The 20473-nt window shown below is 41.2% G+C and overlaps 1 protein-coding gene across 1 annotated transcript in view; it reads left to right on the top strand.

Moving 5' to 3' along the window:
* The window catches only part of LOC138836466 (uncharacterized), a 37614-nt gene extending 19002 nt beyond the window's left edge, over window positions 1-18612 (top strand). Inside the window, exons 2-9 of the mRNA XM_070035175.1 lie at window positions 224-347; window positions 9680-10164; window positions 11168-11263; window positions 11819-12049; window positions 12831-12853; window positions 14063-14163; window positions 14297-14323; window positions 16731-18612. Coding sequence (XP_069891276.1) covers window positions 9748-10164; window positions 11168-11263; window positions 11819-12049; window positions 12831-12853; window positions 14063-14163; window positions 14297-14323; window positions 16731-17578 — 1743 coding nt within the window. The 5' untranslated portion in view covers window positions 224-347; window positions 9680-9747 and the 3' untranslated portion in view covers window positions 17579-18612. The remainder of the gene's footprint in view (window positions 1-223; window positions 348-9679; window positions 10165-11167; window positions 11264-11818; window positions 12050-12830; window positions 12854-14062; window positions 14164-14296; window positions 14324-16730) is intronic.
* Window positions 18613-20473: the final 1861 nt, after the last annotated feature.

The following is a 20473-nucleotide window of genomic DNA, read 5'->3' as shown; positions in this document are numbered from 1 at the left end:
TAAACCACCAGAAAACCAGAAAGTAGTGCTGTGGTTCAAGTGGTAGAGCGCTCACCTTGAGCTGAAGAGCTGAGGTACAGCGCCCAGGCCCAGAGTTCAAGCCCCCACGACTGACAAAAAAAAAAAAAAGTAAATTCTCAGTAACAGCTCTCCTGTGAAAGAAATATGTGGGTCTCTATCCCATTGATCTGTGGTTTCTCTTTCCCTTCCTTCTTTATCAAAGTGGACTTTGATTCTGAAGAGCAAATACTGACTTCCTGGAACCCTTCACTTCCCTCCATGGCATCTGAAAGCAACTGGAAGAGTCAGAGTTTGGGAAACTGTAGAAGAAAGGCACTGAAGCTTGGGTGAGTTTAATTATTTGTCAGGCCAGCTGCTCTGAAGGGAGGGGGAAGCCCAGCCATCAGGCTTCCCGCTGAGAGCAGACTGTCAGCAGTGCCTGTGGAGGGGAGGCCTGGGGAGAAAAAGGGGGTTAAAGGTGGCCAAAGGCTGCTACCTGAGGGGAGAGCGACTTTCACAGATGCAGTCTTCTGCCATCTCTTCTGTACTCTGTAATTCTGAATTGCTCCTTGGTGAAGGGAGTCCGCGTGATCTCTCCCTGCCAGCAACAGGTGCCAAGCCAGAAGGATCTTTGAAAAGGAATGAAGGGCTGGGAAGGTGGCTCAGTGGTAGAGCGCTTGCCTTGCATGCCTGAGGCCCTGGGTTTGATTCCTCAGCACCACAAAAAGAAAAAAGCTGGAAGTGGCACTGTGGCTCAAGTGGTAGAGCGCTAGCCTTGAGCTGAAGAGCTGAGGGACAGCGCCCAGGCCCAGAGTTCAGGCCCCACGACCGGACCCAAAAAAAAAAAAAAAAAAGAAAGAAAGAAAGAAAACTTACCGATTGAAGGATTTATTACAGGTGGATTTTGACCAATCCCCCCCATTCAAATAAACAAATGAAAGTTAAGAATGATCAAACTCAGAAGTGTACCCTTTGCACAGCTCAGTACTTGCAGAGAAGCTCCCAGTCTGTGTGGCTTTGTAGTCACTTGTGTTTAAATCGTTATCAAACTTGCCAAATGTTTTCCTGCTCTTAATTTTGTGACAATATGCCTTTCAAAGAGCAAGTGTCCCTTCCCCCACTTCCCACCCCCCCATGAACCGAAAGTTTAAAAGTCCTTAAGGGAAGTAGGAAGTGAAACTTAGATTTGTCTTTACAGGAAATTGAGCAACTTAGTTTAAAAGTCCTTAAGGGAAGTAGGAAGTGAAACTTAGATTTGTCTTTACAGGAAATTGAGCAACTTTTCTGGAAAGCACCCATGATTCTCCAGATAAAGAGCAAGAGAAAGATTTTGTTTTGGATGAGCAATATTAATGTGTACAACACCAATTTCCTGACAACTATATGACCAATCCATTCAGTTTCAATTTCTGGATACTCCTACACAGGGAATAGGTAAATTGGAGTAACTCCAGTGCTGAACTCAAACTTAAGCATTCCTAGTTTTTCCTCAAAGACATTCTCCATGGATATTGGAGTCTGCTCTGTGCCTCCTGCCCCACCCACAGAAGAGAACAGCCGATGTCCCACTTTATTAAATTTTGTTTAAAAAAAATTACTTGTGCCTAGGGGCACTGATAGGTCATACTTGTAATCCTAGCTGCTCAGGAAGCTGAAATCTGAGGACCCAGGTTTGAACCCATGCTGTGAGACTCTTCCCTGCAGTTATTCGCCAAAAAGTTGAAAGAGAAAGCGCCAAAGCCCTGAGTTCAAGCCCCAGGACCAGCACACACACACACACACACACACACACACACACACACACACACACACACACACACACACACACACACACACACACACACGCAGAGTCCTGCACACACTCACTAGGAGTAAAGTAAAACAATGTTATCTGTTACAAGAAAGATGAGCTTAGACCAAATCTCTTTTCTTTCCCTCAATTTTTCACGACATATTAATTGTACAAATGAGTGTCATTTTAAGATTTCTAAAAGGCCTACAAGCAAATAATAATAATAATAATAATAAATTACTTCATTGTTGTTCATTCTGTTTCCTTGCATCCCTCCTTGAACAAATACTAGTGGGTTTGTATTCATCTGTTTTCACATATGCATATGAAGTACTAGATCGTATTTTCCTCCTTCCTTCCACCCTCCCCCTCCCCATAGCATTAGTTCCTATCTCCAAATAGTCCTTCCTCTCCCATTTCATAATGTTGACATTATTTTTTAGGTTTAGATTTGTATTTTCAGTGTGCCTTATTTCTTTAGACATGATACTCCATCCTAGCAATTTTCCTTATCATATAGAAGTTCTGTTTTCTTAGCACCATTTACTGAAGAGATCGTCCTAGTGTCTTTGTAGTGTCTTAGCCAAAAGTTACTCTAGTATATGTTTTAGGTTTATTTCTACTCTGTGTCTGTTTTCATGTCAGTATTGTTTTCTTTAACAGTGCTTTTCAACTTAGCTAGTGTGATACTTCTAGGCTTGCTTTTTTAGAATTACTTTGGCCACTTGCAAGGTTTTGTCATTTTATTTTATTTTATTTTATTTGTCGGTCGTGGGGCTTGAACTCTGGGCCTGAGCACTGTCCCACAGCTCTTCGGCTCAAGGCTAGCCTTCTACCACTTCAGCTACAGAGCCCCTTCCGGTTTTCTGCTGGTTTATTGGAGATAAGATTTCATGGACTTTCCTGCCCAGGCTGGCTTTGAACTGCGATCCTCAGATCTCAGCCTCCTGAGTAGCTAGGATTACAGGCATGAGCCACCGGCACCCGGCTAGGTTTTGTCATTTAACAATGCTTTTCTTATTCTGTGAAGAGTATCACTGGAATTGACAAGAATTACACACTTTGGACACATAAGGGTATTTTAACAATGGTAATTCTTTTAATCCGTGAACAGGGGGCATATGCTATCTTTACATATATTTATGATCTCTTTAATTTCTTTCTTTTCATTAGTTATACAGTTTCAGTGTGCAGATCATTAATCTATTTTGTTGAACTTATTCTCAACTGTCTTTGTTTTGGATCTCTTTCTCTCCCTCCCTTCTTCCCTCTATTATTTCACAGCAACATACTGTATATTCCAGACTGGCTTTTAACTCAAAATTCTCCTGCCTCAACCTCCCCAGTGCTGAGCCCTATCATGCCCATCTCTGGAATAATTTTCTTTAATTCTTTCTCAAGTTGTTCATTATTTGTGTACAAAAATATATGTAGGGGTTGGGGGTTTAGCTCAGTGGAAGAGTACTTGCCTAGCAAGGGCAAGGCTCTGAGTTCGATCCTCAGCTCTGAAAAACAAACAAAGAAAAAGGTACCTAATTTTTCTATTTATTTATGTATTTATTTTTCTAGTCCTGGGGCTTGAACTCAGGGCTTGAGCACTGTCCCTGAGCTTATTTTGCTCAAGGCTAGCACTCTACCACCTGAGCCAAAGGGCCACTTCTGGCTTTTCCTGTTTATGCGATACTGAAGAATTGAACCCACATTTCCAACCCTCTATTTTTATTTTGTATTTTACAACTTACTGAATTTATTGGTTCTCACAATGTTTTACAATGTTTGGTATTTTCTTTAGTAATTTCATTTATACAAGTGCAGTTTTTCTTTTACTATTTTCAAGTCTTTTTCTCCTCATTGCTTGTACTTGTTGGCACTTCAAGGGACAGAAAGTGAAGTGGGTATTCTTGTCTTCTGCTAGATTTTAGAGGAAAAGCTTTTTGTTTTTTTTCCATACTTATAATGTTAGCTATGGAATTTTCAGATATGGGCTTAATTATGCTGAGGGAAATTCTTTCTATACTTACATTATTTTAGAGTCGCAATTATGAAAGGAAATTAAACTTTATTAATTGTGTTTATTTTTTATCTTTTTTATTTTTTATTTTGCCAGTCCTGGAGCTGGAACTCATGGGCACTGTCCCTGAGCTCCTTCTGCTCCAGGCTAGCACTCTACCAGTTGAGCCACAGTGCCACTTCCGGCTTTTTTTGTTTATGTAGTACTGAGGAATCAAACCCAGGGCTTCATGCATGCTAGGCTAGCACTCTACCACTAAGCCACATTCTCAACCCTCTTAATAATAGTTTTATATCTTTCATAACCCTACTGGTGTGGTATGTTATATATTAATCTTGAATGCCACATATTAATCCCAATTGCTTTTTATTTATAATCTTTTTTTTTTCTTTGTCTATCCTCAGGCTTGAACTCAGGGCCTGGGTACCTTCCCTGAGCTTCTTTGGGCTCAAGGCTACCACTCTACTACTTGAGCCACAGCACCACTTTTGGGCTTTTCTGAGTTGTTTTTTTTTTTTTTTTTTGGGGGGGGGGGAGTGGTCTGGTCGTGGGGCCTGAACTGTGGACCTGGGCACTGTCCCTCAGCTCTTCAGCTCAAGGCTAGCGCTCTACCACTTGAGCCACAGTGCTACTTCTGGCTTTTTTCTTTTTGCTTATGTGGTGCTGAGGAATCAAACCCAGGGCCTCATGCATGCAAGGCAAGGGCTCTACCACTGAGCCACCTTCCCAGCCCTTTTCTGAATAGTTTTATTGGAGATAACAGTCTCACAGATTTTTCCTGCCCAGGCTGGCTACAAACTGCAATTTGCAGATCTGAGCCTTCTGAGTAGCTAGGATTATAGGCACCCAGCACCCATCTTAATTATAATCTTTCTGGTAAGTTATTGAATTCAGTTTCCTGGTGTTTTGTTTATACGTGTTACTTTTTAAGTTCAACAGAGATGTTAACTCTATTTTTTTCATTACAGTAGCCTATTTGTCTTTTGAAGCTATCTGATTCTAAGCTTTCCTACATTAAGAGGTTTTAATTATTCTTTTTGTCTCCTTATTTTATTGATCTATTTGATTTTTACTTCTTCTTAATTCAATCTTTGCAAGTTGTATTTTCAGAAATAATCAATTTCCTTTGTGTTATCCATTTATTTGTTCCTATTAGTCCTTTATGATCCATTTTAATTCTTTTTTTGTTGTTGTTGGTTGTGGGGCCTGCACTCTGGGCCTGGGCGCTGTCCCTCAGCTCTTCAGCACAAGGCTAGCACTCTACCACTTGAGCCACAGCGCCACTTCTGGCTTTTTCTGCTTATGTGGTGCTGAGGAATCGAACCCAGGGGCTCATGCATGCAAGGCAAGCACTCTACCACTGAGCCACCTTCCCAATCCCCCATTTTAATTCTTGAAGCATTTATTATAAAGTGTCCACTTCTGCTTCAGATTTTATTCAAGTCATGTCAGTATTTTTAATTTGTATTTTAGTTGGAATTTGTTGTATTTATTTGATTAGAATTTATTGTATTTTTGGTTAGTATTTGGGTTTAGTTAAAAAATTGAAAATTTTGTTTAGTTTGAAAATAAACATTTTGGTTAATTTCTTTTGTGGTCTTTTGATATATATTTGTTCATTTTTTTCCTTCTGCTAACTTTCCATTTAGCTTTTTCCTTTCCTAATTCTAGAGGATTAGAACTAGGATATTTATCTGATATCCTGCTTCTTTTCTTAGTCTAATACTTTACTGCTATGAAATGCTCTCATTAGTCCAGTACTAGTGGCTCACACTTGTAATCGTAGCTACTTAGGAGGCTGAGATCTGAGGATCACAGTTCAAAGCCAATGGGCAGGAAAGTCTGTGAGACTCTTATCTCCAATAAATCACTAGAAAAACAAAACAAAACAAGTGGCACTATGACTCAAGTAGCAGAGTGTTTCCCTTGAGCTGAAGAGCTGAGGGACAGTACCCAGGCCCAGAGTTCAAATCAGAGTTCGACAAAAATGCTCTTATTAATGTTTTTGCTTTGTACTGTCAGCTCTGATTTCCTTTTTATTTCTGTTTTGAGTCATTGATGGTTCAAGAGAATGTTGTATAACTTCCAAATATTTGCGAGGTTTCCCCCAAGTCTTCCTTACTGTCCAATTCTAGTTTCACACTGTGTGATTAGCAAATATGCTTTAAATCATTTTGGTCTTATTGATCTTAGTGGGACTTGATCTGTGTCCTAATGGATAATCTGTCTAGGAAAATGTTCAAGGTGTGTTTTAAAAGATAAACTTATGTTTCTAGGCACGGGCGGCTCAAATACTTAGAAGCCTGAGATCTGAGAATCATGGTTCAAAGCTAGCCCAGGAAGGAAAGTCCATGAGACTCTTGGTTTCCATTAAACTTACCTCCATCCCTCCTTACCCCCTACCCCTAAGAAAGTAGAGCTGTGGCTCAAGCGGTATAGCACTAGCTTTGAGCAAAATGTTCAAAGACAACACCCAGGCCCTGAGTTCAAACACCAAGATCAGCACAAGCATGTGCACGCGCACGCGTGCGCGCGCGCACACACACACACACACACACACACACACACACACACACACACACTGAGTATATGTGTGATTCCATGCATGCATCTTCAAAGTCAACACCCTGGCCCTGAGTTCAAACACCAAGATCAGCACAAGCACACACACACACACACACACACACACACACAAGATTTGTGTGATTCCATGCATGCATCTGTGTTATCTCTTCCCAGCAAACACATGCATTCATGATTTTTGAAACCTATCAAGGTCTTTGAGTTTCTAGGCCAACTTAAATACCAACATTTACAAAATCAGATTCCTTGTACCTGCCACCGTTTAGATTCTACTTCCACACTTTTGTTGTTCTGGTATTCATTTTGTCTTTGTAAATTGAATCTTTTTGTCTTGATTAACTCTGTACAGGTACAGGATAGATCTCTGAAAGAGGAACCTGAACGGATTAAATTCATGCTAGCTCAATATATTGAAGATAACCTTTTAAAACAAATATGATCACTATTTGTATAACTAAAGAAAGAATTAACATACTGTGTGCATGCAGACAGGGATATGTTTGTTGATTATGGAGTGGTAAGAAAAGAAATCTTCATGAAGAAATTATTTGGTGCTTTAGGTCTTGGAAAGAAAAGACAAGAATAGATGTTTGATTACCTAAGAATCTTATGAGGCAGGGGATGGGGGAGAGCGGGGGGAGGAAGGGGCTGGGAAGGTGGCTCAGTGATAGCGTTCTTGCCTAGCATGCATGAAGCCCTGGATTTGATTCCTCAGTACCACATACACAGAAAAAGCCGGAAGTGGTGTTGTGGCTCCAGTGGTAGAGTGCTAGCCTTGAGCAAAAGAAGTTCAGGGATAGTATCCAGGCCCTGAGTTCAAGCCCTGGGACCAGGAAAAGAGGGGGGGGGAAAGAATATCTTAAGTGGGATTCTCTTGCCTTCTTGCTCTTGGTAGGAATTGCAGTACTATATTGAATAAGAGTGGAGAGAGTGGGCATCCTTGGGCCCATTTGCTTGAAAGATTTTATTACAACCTTTCACTTTGAGACTGTGTCTGCTTTTGTCGGCAAGATGTGTCTCTTGTAGACAACAGATGGTCTGGTCTTTCTTGGATCCAAGTATCAGTCTATGTCTTTTAATAGGAAAGTTAAGTTCATGGATATTGAGGGTTAGGATTGAGAGGTGTCGGGTAATGCCTGCCAGTGATCTCCTTCTTTAGGGGCTGTGACTCTTCTATTCTTGCTATATTTATCTGGCTCTCTGGGAAGGGACATTTTCTCTGCCAATATTGCATCCTTGTTGATTTTTTATATGAAGGACATCTTTAAGTATTTTTTGGCATGCTGGCTTGGTGGATATAAATTGTTTTAATCTTTGTTATAGCATGTTTTCATTTGTCCTTCAGTTATGAAGGAGCACTTCACTGGTACAGTATTCTGGGTTAATCATTGTTGGATTTTAGGGTTTGGAATACATCATACCAGGCTCTTCTTGCTTTCATGGTCTCAGCTGAGAAGTCTGTGTTTATTTGGACTGTTGTTCCTTGGTAATCAAGCTCTCTGACAGCTTTTAGGATCCTTTGCTTGGTCTCTCTATTGATCCTGTGTGAATTATAATGTGGCAGTAGGATGTTCTGCTCTGATCCATGATGTTGGGTGTCTTAAATGCTTCTTGTATCTGAACAGGCCTTTCTTTTTGGACATTTAGGAAGTTCTCTGCTAGGATTCTGTGAAATATGTTTCCCATCCTCTTGACTATCTCCTCTTTCCATTCCTGGATACCTATTAGGCTTAAGTTGGATCTTTGATTGAGTCTCATAATTCGTGAAGGCTTCTTTCTTGTTTCTTGGATTTTTATTATATAATAACTGCCTGTCATTCAATTTGATCTGTTCTGTCTTCTGGATCTAAGATTTTGCCTTCTACTTTATCTATTCGGCCACAGAAGCTTTTTACTTCATTGTTTAATTCTCTGATTTCTGTTTGGTCTTTTCTGAGGGTTTCTATCTCTTTATTGAAGTCTTATTTTAGGATTTTTAAGGACTTCTTTACATCACTAATTTGTTTGTATTTTTTTTAATTTCCTTTAACTGGGTGGCTACTTTCTCACTTAACTCCTTTGACATTTCTTGAACTTGATTTCGCTTTTTGTTTGTGGTCTCTATGAATTCTTCCATTATTCTTTTACCCTCATAATGCTCACGAATTGTCTTATGTATAATTTCAAATTATTCATTGCCAGGTACTGGTGGCTCACGCCTGTAATCCTAGCTACTCAGGAGGCTGAGAGCTGAGGATCGCGGTTCAAAGCCAGCCTGGGCAGGAAAGTCCATGAGACTGTTATCTCCAATAAACCACTAGAAAACCGGAAGTGGCTCTGTGGCTCAAGCAATAGAGCGCTCGCCTTGATATGAAGAACTCAAGGACAGCGCCCAAGCACAGAGTTCAAGCTCTACACCCAACAAAAATACTTGTTTTAGGGGAGTGAGAGGAGAAAAGCAAAGAACAAGAGAGGGAATGAATGTGGTGGAGGATATAAATGAGGGAGAGGAAGGAGGAGACGAAGAAAAAATAAAACAAAGGGAAAGAAAGAAGAAAAGAAGAAACAAAATACCCCTTGTAGTCTATGTTGTAGAAGAAAGGAGTCAAGTAAAGAGAAGGCACCCTGATAGTGTCTTCTGTAAAAGGCCTAAGGTAATTGCTACCTCCTGTCAAATGTAAGCTCTTTTGAAAAGAGAGAGGTGACATAAGGAAAAGTAGGATATTACATGTGTATATTGCAAACAACACATTATAAATTGCATAAATACATATTTCAAATCATCCTATCAGTAGACCCAGAACATTCAACTTGGAGATTTATGTTCTCTAAAAATGAATGAAGAGAAAGAAGAAAAAGAGAGAGAGAAAATAAACTATGTTAAAAAAGCGGGGGGGGGGGGGGGAAAGAGTGCCTCTCTGCTGTGTTGTCAGAGATCAGGGCTGTTCCATACCACAGTTTCTATGGCAATAGCCTGAGTTAGGACTGTTTTAGAGAAAGATCCTCGGTTCTGAGTTGTAATTTGATTAGAGTTGTTACTGGAGCTAGATGCATCTTTCCCATCACAGATAGTGGAATGGAGAATGTGATGGTTTTCAGCCTTCTTTCCTGTGTAGGGGTGGGTCCTGATGTTGTTTTCCCAAGGTTCTTTCTAGCTGCATGCCTCTCCTAGGGGTGTGGCTCTCTGCCAGTGTGAGTTTTGGGGACAGTTGGGAGTTGTTGTTCACTGGCACAAGAACAGGTTCTGGAGTTGTTTTCCCAGGTGCCTCTTTGAGTGCATGTCTCTCTAATTTGCCCCCATTTTATCTTTCCAGTCACGCAGGAATCTGAACATCAGAAGCCTCAAAAGTCAGGACCTGCAGGAACAGGGAAACAGCCATCAATGGCTTCAGCAATCTTGGCCAACATAAAGGAGGAGGTGACCTGCCCCATCTGCCTGGAGCTCATAACAGAACCTATGAGCATAGACTGTGGACATATCTTCTGTCAAGCCTGTATCACCTTAAGCTATAAATTCAACATGGGCACAGGATCGGAGAGCAATTGTCCTGTGTGTCAAAGCCCTTACAACTTTGAGAACTTAAGACCTCATCGACACATGGTCAACATAGTGCAGAGTCTCAAGAAGGCCACGTTGAGCTCAAAGGAGCAGAACGTGCGTCATTGTCCACAGCATGGTGAGAAACTCCAGCTCTTCTGTAAGGATGATGAGGAGGTGATTTGCTGGCTTTGTGAGCGATCTCAGCAGCACCGTGGTCACAACACATGCCTCTTGGAAGAGGTTGCCCAGGAGTACCAGGTAAGAATCAGGGATGAGGGAAGATGGAGCACAGAATAGTTCCTAAGGGAAATCTCTACTGGGTAGCATTCATTGTAGTTTAAATACATCACCATCCTAGAACTGAGATGTGTGACTCTTTTCCACTCCGCGTGGACTTTCTCAGGCCTAAAGAACATGTCTGTGCAATCTGCTGTCTTACAAGAGAAGGAGCCTAAATATGAACTCTTGGCAGCAGAAAATATTGCTCTACTGTATCTTCCATGGGTTGAAACTTGTTGACCAAGAATGTTCCTTTTAATGGAGCAGTAATTGAAATGAATTCAGATGTAGACTATTTTCACTGGTGAGGACCAGAATTCTCTTCTGTTATAAAAAGTATCCATTTATCCTGGTGTTGGTAGCTCATGCCTACAATAGTAGCTACTCAGGAGACTGAAATGTGAGAATCACCGTTCCAAGTCAGCCTAAGCAAAAATGTCCACAATACTCTTAGTTCCATTGAATCAGCAAGTAACTGGAAGTGAAAATGTGGTTTATGTGGTTAGAAAACCAGCTTTGAGCAGGGAGGCCAGGGAGAAAGCTAAGCTAGAGCAAAAGGTACTGAGTTCGAGTTCCTATACTGGCACAAAACAAAACAAGAAGAATCAGTGTAAGTGGGTATGGTAGTACATACCTCTAATGTAGGAATTACCACCATAGGAAGACTGAAGCAGGAAGATTCAGAGTTTTAGGTCAGCCTGGGCTACAAAGAGAGTTTGAGGCCAACTTGGGGCTGGCTCAAAACAAGCCATCAGGAAGAACCATTCTGTTGTTAATAAGAGGATTGTTATGTTATTACCTGAGACAGACTTGGAGGAGACTTTTGCCACCTCAGTTTTTCTTCCAACTGCTAGAAGTTAATTACAGTTCTCATCCTTTCTGTAAACTCAACTCTCTTCCTGATTTCTTCCATGTTATCCCTTGTGGAGAGGCTGAGAAAGTTCAGACAGTGACTCTGCCGTGGTTCCTTCCTTATTCACAGAACAAGCTCCAGGCAGCTCTGGACAAGCTGAGGAAGAACAAGGAAGAATCTGAGAAGTGGAAAGCTGAACTCCAAGAAGAGAAAACTTCTTGGCAGGCAAGGAAAGACACTTCCTGAAGGAGTTAGCCCAAACTGAGCAGAACAATGGGGAGGAGCTCCCTCCCGGCTTCTCTATTTCCTGAGAGTTGATAAGGCCCAAAGTCATTTGATTATCTTCTCCTTTTCCCATGTGGGGTGGGGGCTGCAGAGTGAGGAGATCACAGAGGAGCCCAACTTTCTGGGGGGAGCCATTGCTGTGATGCTGGTGAGGAAAGGTATTTGGTAATGGATTATACTTCTGTCCTCAGTGTTTGAATTCTGAAGGAGAGTTCAGGAATGGGTTGAGGAGTGACAGAGATAGTCATGAATCTTGTGTTAAAGTTATGTCACACGCATTCATCCAGTTTTGTCTCAGGCTAGACTTTGATCATGCTGACTTAAGGTCCTTGGTTTGAAATGTCATGAAGGGAAAACATGGTTCCCTAAGAATTACTCCTCTCCTTGAGCCTCCCTTCTCTATGAGACCTCTCCAAGCAATCTCCAGCCCTACCTGATACCCTGAATGCCTCTCTCTCTCACCCTCTCTCACCCCCTTCCCTTTCGATTTTGAAGACTCAAATACAGGGCAAGATACAAAATGTCCAGGCAGATTTTACACAATGGAAAGGTATCCTGGACACTGAAGAGGAGAAAGAACTCCAAAAGCTGAAAAAGGAGGAAGAAGATGGTTTGCAAACTCTGGCAGTGTCAGAAAATGAGCTGACCCAGCAGAGCACGCATGTGACTGAGCTCATCTCAGATGTGGAGCGTCTGTTAGAAGGGTCCACAATGGAGATGCTGCAGGTAAGTCTTTGAATAGTTCCCTGTATCTAGATTCAGAAAATCTTCTCTTTTCTTTTTGCAGTGGCCTGTGTGTGTGTGTGTATGTGTGTGTGTATGTGTGCGTGCGTGCACACATGCATGCATGCACACGCGCATGCATGCACACATGTAGTGTATAAGGGCTATGAAGTCCTTCAGGCTTCTTTCTGGGGTCACTTCAGATGCCACCTAATACTTGGCAAATACTGTTAGTTTATACTATCTGTTTAAAAAAAAAGTGAGGGGCTAGGAAGGTGGCTTAGTGGTAGAGTGCTTGCCTTGTATGCATGGAGGCCCTGGGTTCAATTCCTCAGCACCACATAAGCAAAAAGAAAAAAGCTGGATGGGGCTGGGAAGGTGGCTCAGTGGTAAAGTACTTGCCTTGCATGCCTGAGGCCCTGGGTTTGATTCCTCAGTACCACATAAGCAAAAAGAAAAAAAAAAGCCGGAAGTGGCGCTGTGGCTCAAGTGGTAGAGGGCTAGCCTTGAGCTGAAGAGCTGAGGGAAGCGTCCAGACTCAGAGTTCAGGCCCCACGACCGGACCCAAAAACAAACAAACAAAAGAAGTGAAAGAACCATGTATTGTTTAAATCACCTCCCACGGAGATATGGAATGACTGTATTTAGTCTTCTCTTTCCATTTTTTGTCTTTCATACTTGGGTCATTTCTAACCTCACCACATCAGAATTTGGTGAGGCTCTGATGAAACTTTAAAAGAAAGTACAGTCTATTCTTAAATTATGTTGTCTCCTTTCTCCCTAGGATGTGAATACCATCATGAGAAGGTATGTGTGGGATACTAGGAGGGTCCTTTGTTTGGTAAGACAAGATTTGGAGATCTAGCTAGTGCATAATTATAGTAAGTATAACATCTCCTAGATCAGGAAAATATGCCTGTAGTATTGTCTCAAGTTCTGGACATAAATCAGAGTTTGGATGTATTAGAACTATTGGGAATAAATTAGATCCTCTGGTAGGGGTGAAGGCTATGAAAACTTACAATATGGATCAGGAGAGATATTGTGATATTGGGGATGAGATGATACAGTAGCAGACCCCTGTGGCATAACCATTTATTCACCCAATGTGCCTATATCAGCTCTGGTCCTGGATCTCATAGGTGCTTGATTGATTTTAAATAGAACAAATCTTCTTTATCTGCTTTAGACCCAGAATTGTCCACTAACAAACTTCCTATGTGTTTCCATGTTTCTCCTGAAAATAAGTAACCAGTTGCATATATGTTTTCGAAAATAGTCATGTTGACCTGTGAGAACAGGGTTTGGGCTTTGGTGCAAATGGTCCATGTGGCTCACAGACTTTACAAAAGTGAAGGAAGTGGCATCCTTGTGTCTAAGGATGCACAACCACCTAGAAGCTCCCTTCACCTGTCAGTAACACCATCTCTCCTCACTCATGGATTTCAGAGCAGCATTACTTTGGTGTTCATAAAGCCTCCTTTTCACCAATGTTTGTAATTTCCCTCTAGAGAATCTGAAGGCTAAGCAGTTCTCTGAGAGCCTCTGTAATAGTTAACTGGCTATGAAATTCTTGGGTTTCTCCAGATACGATTTTTACACTTTCTATGCCTTGAATATCCAGGAGGAACCATGTTTTGCCAACTTATTTTGTAACCATTTTTTCTAGGAACCCAGATAAGTGGCAGTCTTTCCTATATACTTATTTTCTTGTGATTTAAAACCCATGAGCTCATCATTTCTTGGGAATTTTGAGAGGTTGAGATGGAAAAGTTGACTGTTTCATTTTAGACAGGGGAAACTGCTTCAGAAAGTTTAAAGTCTTCTCTAAGTCACCCAGAGAGTCAATGAGAAGGTGGATGTATGTATTATGATTTCAGCCACAGGTTATTCTTTCTTTTCTCAGGACCCCACTGTAGGTACATATAATGGTCAGTAGTGTGAAACAATAGGTAGGTTGGTGGTGATGAAGGTTATTAAGTCTGAGGTATAGAGGTTCATTCTTCTCATCCCTAGATGTGAACTCTTGACAATGAAGAAACCAATACCTTTCCCCAAGAAAGAACAGACAGTGTTCCCAATAACTGGTCTGAGAGGAGTGCTGCAAGCGTTTCAAGGTGAGGTTAGGTGTGGTTGTGGGGGTATAGCTGTGGTGAGGGCTAAGTGGGGGCCAGTGTAATTTCTAGATGCGGCTTCTAGATGTGAAGGGTGGACACTGTGTGGTGATGTGATCTCTTGTTGTCATTTCAGAGCTGACTGATGCCCGCCAACACTGGGGTAAGAAGCAATCAAAGTTTCTTGCCATCTTTCAGAATTAGTTCTGTTACTGTGTGTTATGTTTTCAGACTTAGGTTTCTCTTTTCTACACACAAAGAGAAATGATGCTTTTGCAGTGTCTTACCTTGCCTTATTTCCTTATGATTTCAAGTTCCTTCCAGTTATCTCTCCTATTCTTGTTGTAATTTGGCTTATAACCTCACAAAAAGAGTTCTCTTGTATTCCTTACCCAAACATGTCATTTTTTTTTCCTATAGTGCACGTGAGAGTGACTACAAATGACGATTCGAGAATTGACATTTCTAAGGATCAAAGAAAAATAAGATACCAGTATACTCCTGTCTTTTTCACAGAAGAACCTTTTTCAATTTCTAGAGATCATTTTTTCCACGCTCAGAAAGTTCATAAGAAAGTTTTACGTTTTTCACAAAATGCATTTCAATTGCCAGGAAATAATTCACCTCTCCTAGGAGTCCTAGGCGCCCTCGTAATCACATCAGGGAAGCACTACTGGGAGGTAGATGTGTCTAAGAAAACATCCTGGCATCTGGGGTTAAGTGATGGAAGACACTTCAGACGCAGGCCAAGTCATAATCATACTATTTATGAAGTTCCTCGACCAAAACTTGGTTACTGGATTATAGGGATGGAGAATAAATCTGAGTATAAAGCTTTCGGGGAGGATCCTACCACCCATTCTCCTTTGTCCTTACCCCTGTCTTTGCCTGTCGCTCTTGAACGTGTTGGGGTTTTTGTAGACTACCAGGCTGGCTCAGTTTCATTTTACAGCACTACATACAATGCATTTCTCATCTACAAGTTCACTAACTGTGCCTTTCCCCGTGAAGTCTATCCATATTTCAATCCTTTACAATGTCCAGAGCCCATGATTCTATGCTGATCCAGCTCTTAAGCCGTTTTACCCCCTTTGACACTTCTGCGCACTGTCCCTGGCCATGCATCTGATCCCCTCTGTGCTTCTTGAAACATCTTTTCCTCCTTACTTGAGTCTTTCTGATTCAATGTCCTTCACTTATAACTAGGATGTACACCTTTCTATGGGCCAGATTCTTCCTGATACTGTGTTTGTTTGGGAGATAATCTTATTTCATCATTCCTAATATCACAGCCCTTTTCTCTCTGCCACTGACAGAAAATGCAGAGTTGTTTCAACAAGGTTTTTGTGTCATTGAAAGACTATATATATAGGAATCACTCCCTTAAAGAAGGAGCCCTTAGCAGTGTCTTAGCTTTACTCTCAAGACTCTTTATTCATCAAGGAGAAAAGTGTCACAAATGATCTAGACCAAGAAGCAGATTCTGTGTACATTGTGGTTTTAACTCATGTCCCCTCTCCCCATGTATTTGCAGTGTAAACTGGATTAAAATATTGAAATGTTGTGTGTATTTTCTGGCAAGTTTCATATAAAGAATTTAACTTACACGTTAGAACTGTATAAGAAAGTAAGCTCTGTATTAAACATCTATTTAACTCTAAATAAATATTTGCTCAATTCATTACTGAAAACCAGGGGTTGTATCAGTGTTCAGAAAACTGGTTGTGCCAAATTAGAATCTGGAAATGACTTCACTCAAGTAGTATTCTATTTAGGTTCCAAGTACCACACTGTTCTACTTTGGAAACATGTGATTTATTTTTCTCTTGATAATTAGAATTGTTTTGGTGAAAATCCTGGTGTTTCCACTTATTAGTCTCTATCATGTAAACTAAAATTTATTGTATTCAAATTACCACTTATGTCAGGAACTGGTGGCTCACACCTGCAATCCTAGCTACTTAGGAGGCTGAGATTTGAGGATCACAGTTCAAAACCAGCCAGGCAAGAAAGTCCATGAGATTTTTATCTCCAATTAGCCACCAGAAAACTGGAAGTGATGCTGTGGCTCAAGTAGTAGAGTGCTAGCCTTGAGCTGAAGAGTATATGGACAGCGTGTAGGCCCAGAGTTCAAGCCCCAAGACTGACAAAAAAAAATACTACTGAATAAAAAATTAAAAATAATAGTACTAATGATGAAGAGATGTAATGCATGTAGTGTTATGGACAGAATTTTTTTTTTTTTTTTTTTGTCGGTCCTGGGTCTTGAACTCTGGGCCTGGGTGCTGTCCCTCAGCTCTTCAGCTCAAGGCGAGCGCTCTACCACTTGAGCTACAGCGCCACTTCCGGTTTTCTGGTGGTTTTATTGGAGATAGGAGTCTCACGGTCTCTCCTGCCCGGGCTGGCTTTGAACCGCGATCCTCAGATCTCAGCCTCCTGAGTAGCTAGGATTACAGGCGTGAGCCACCAGCGCCCGGCTGGACAGAAAATTTTTAATAACTTACTGTTTCTCATCTATAATCAATAACTCAATATCCTTTGTATTAATTTTTGGATTCTCATTGCTACAGAAGTGAATGTCAGGGACTCGCGTCGCGGCCGCGGTGACTGGAAGCTCTCGAGTTGGACTCCTCCCATCCAGGTCGCCGCTCGCCCTCGCCCGCCCGCGGTCCCCCGCGCCATGGAGAAGACCGAGCTCATCCAGAAGGCCAAGCTGGCCGAGCAGGCCGAGCGCTACGACGACATGGCCACCTGCATGAAAGCCGTGACCGAGCAGGGCGCCGAGCTGTCCAACGAGGAGCGCAACCTGCTCTCGGTGGCCTACAAGAACGTGGTCGGGGGCCGCCGGTCCGCCTGGAGAGTCATCTCGAGCATCGAGCAGAAGACCGACACCTCCGACAAGAAGTTGCAGCTGATCAAGGACTATCGGGAGAAAGTGGAGTCGGAGCTGAGGTCCATCTGCACCACCGTCCTGGAATTGTTGGATAAGTATTTAATAGCCAATGCAACTAATCCAGAGAGTAAGGTCTTCTATCTGAAAATGAAGGGAGATTATTTCCTGTACCTTGTTGAAGTTGCATGTGGTGATGATCGAAAACAAACGATAGACAATTCCCAAGGCGCTTACCAAGAGGCTTTTGATATAAGCAAGAAAGAAATGCAACCCACACACCCAATCCGCCTGGGGCTGGCTCTAAACTTTTCTGTATTTTACTATGAGATTCTTAATAATCCAGAGCTTGCCTGCACACTGGCAAAAACGGCTTTTGATGAGGCCATTGCAGAACTTGATACACTGAATGAAGTCTCATACAAAGATAGCACTCTCATCATGCAGTTGCTTAGAGACAACTTAACATTATGGACATCAGACAGCGCAGGAGAAGAATGTGATGCGGCAGAAGAGGCCGAAAACTAAACACAAACAGGGTGTAAACCTTCTCTTCAAGAAACCTTTTTACACATCTCCATTCCTTATTCCACTTGGATTTCCTATAGCAGAGAAACCCATTCATGTGTATGGAATCAACTGTTCATAGTCTTTTCACACTGCAGCTTTGGGAAAACTCCATTCCTCGATTTGTGTTTGTTTTGGCCTTCCTCGTGTGCAGTTACTGCTGTAGAAAAGTATTAATAGCTTCATTTCATATACACATAAGTAACTTCCAGACACTTATGTAGAGGACTAAAAATGTACCTGGTATTTAAGTAATCTAAACCAGTTCTACAAGTGACTGTGTTTTGTATTACTGTGAAGATACAAAAATGTAGTGAATTACAACTTGAAGTGTGTTCTACATAACTTCCTTATTTCTACATTCCCTCCCTTACTCTTCTTTGGGGGTTTCCTTTCAGAAAGCAACTTTTCCATGCTCTTATGTATTCCTTTTTAGGAGGAATCCAGACGTATTAGATTGAGTGGGAAAGCACTTGATGTTTCTGGGCTGAGGGCTTACAAATTGAAATACCTCCTGTTTCATTTTTTAATGGAGGTCATGTGTATGACAACAGGGAGTTTCCTATTCATTCTTCATTTGCTGCTGTTTAAGTTGACAACTTCCCTACCCAATAAAAATTCACTTACACCTCCTGCCTTTGTAGTTCTGGTATTCACTTCACTATGTAATAGAAGTAGCATGTTGCTGCCAGAATACAAGCATTGCTTTTGGCAAATTAAAGTGCATGTCATTTCTTAATACACTAGAAAGGGGAAATAAAGTATACAAGTCCAAGTTTAAAACTTTAGTACTTTTCCATGCAGATTTGTGCACATATGAGAGGGTGTCCAGTTTGTCTTAGTGATTGTTCTTTAGAGAGTTGGACCACTATTATGTGTTACTAATCATTGACTGTAGTCCCAAAAAAGCCTTGTGAAAATGTTATGCCCTATGTAACAGCAGAGTAACATAAAAATAAAATTACATTTTATAAAACCAAAAAAAAAAAAAAAAAAAAAAAGAAGTGAATGTCAAGAAAATATACCAGTTCACTTTCAAGAACATTTCCCTATTTGCTTTATGGAATAGAATTGAAGAATATAGATTGAAGATTATTTGTAATATTTTAAGCAAGCCTTGTTTCTTTAAACAATAAATGATAGTGATTCTTAAAGAATATTAATATTGTTCTTTTATATTAAAAATAAAAATTAATCCTGTGATTCATCATTTCTTGCCATGTGCTCTAGGAAACTAAATTTAATTAAGTTTTGTTTACCTAATTATAAGAACATCAGTATGATAATGACATGTTATCTGGTTTCAGTGTGTAGTCTTCTTTTTTTTTTTTTTTTTTTTGGCTGGTTGTAGGGCCTGAACTCTGGGCCTGGGCATGGTCCCTCAGCTCTTCAGCTCAAGGCTAGCACTCTACCACTTGAGCCACAGCACCACTTCTGGCTTTTTCTACTTATGTGGTGCTGAGGAATCGAACCCAGGGCCTCATGCATGCAAGGCAAACACTCTACCACTAAGCCACCTGCCCAGCCCACTGTTCAGTCTTAACTATGCATGGTACACACCATTGACATGATATCACATTGAAAATGAGATGTAGCTAGTTGTGACCTTGATTTGCCATTACATTGTGTACACACATGTGTGTGTACATGTGTGTGTAAGTGTGAGTGTGAGTGAGTATGGGGGGAGATGGTGGGCCTGTGCCCCTGCCCACGTTGTGCCAGTACTAGGGCTTGAACTCAGAGCCCTGTGCACTGAGTTTTTCTTACTCAACTTTCTTGTTTTTACCTGGAACTTCACTAATTGACCTTACCTCTACCTAGCATTTTTGGTGATAAATGGGACATAAAGTCTTGGGGACTTTTCTGTCTTTGAATAAAATCCACCAGGTCTCAGCCACCTGAGTAGCTAAGATTACACATGTGATCCATTGGCTCACTGAAGTTGGCGTTTTATTTTATGACATTGAGTTCCACACAGTGATATTTAAATTTGGTGAAATTTTTAAGTCCAAATTTGTATTTCAGAGAGAAAAAATAACCCTTAGAATTCATCATTATATAGCACATATTTAAAAAAGACAGGATTTGAACTCATTGTAGATGTAGTTCTTTACTAAATATATCTATTGTTGATATTTCCCCTGCCCCTTCTTTGATTCCTCAATGACTCTAGTTGCTTATTTTCTATTCTTTATTTCTTGGTCAATCATGGTATTTGAACTCAGGGCTCAGGGGCTGTCCCTGAGCTTTTGTACTCAAGGCTAGCACTCTACCACAGTGCCATTTCCAGTTTTCCGGTAGTCTAATTGGAGATAAGCAGTCTCATGAACTTTCCTGCCTGGGTTGATTTCAAACCATGATCCTGAGATCTCAGCCTCCTCAGTAGTTAGGATTATAGGCATGAGACACTGGTGCCTGGCTGACTCTGCTTGTTGATGGTGGTGGTGGTGGTGCAGTGATTCTTAAGGATAGTTGCAGTCCAGGGAAATGTAGAGAAATGGGAGGACAAAGATGTTACATCAATACTGTTACTTCTTTAGAAGGGATTTGATATTTTGCTTTCAGAATGTGGAAAACACTCTCTAGGTACATAAGATAATGCGTTGCAGCTCAAAGATGAGGGATGCTCTCCAGGACAGAAGGGAGGACAAGGATGAGGTAGTGATATTCTGAGACATAGGAGATGGGCCTCAAAACAAAGAGTGCTGTGAGACGCTACAAAACGATGAGAAAATTCAGAAGGCCGGTGGGCACAGTGTCATGGGGGCTGGAGAGTCTCAAGGATTGAAATATGGATAGGCAGGTTGAGAAAAACCCAGAGATATCAGAAGTGAGTTATTTTAATATGTCAACAAA

This window comes from Dipodomys merriami, unplaced genomic scaffold (assembly GCF_024711535.1).
Source record: "Dipodomys merriami isolate MVZ:Mamm:240054 unplaced genomic scaffold, mDipMer1.0.p SCAF_25, whole genome shotgun sequence".
Taxonomy (NCBI): Eukaryota; Metazoa; Chordata; class Mammalia; order Rodentia; family Heteromyidae; genus Dipodomys; species Dipodomys merriami.
The sequence above is the reverse complement of the archived record's forward strand: the minus strand, read 5'-3'. Positions and strand labels throughout refer to the sequence as shown.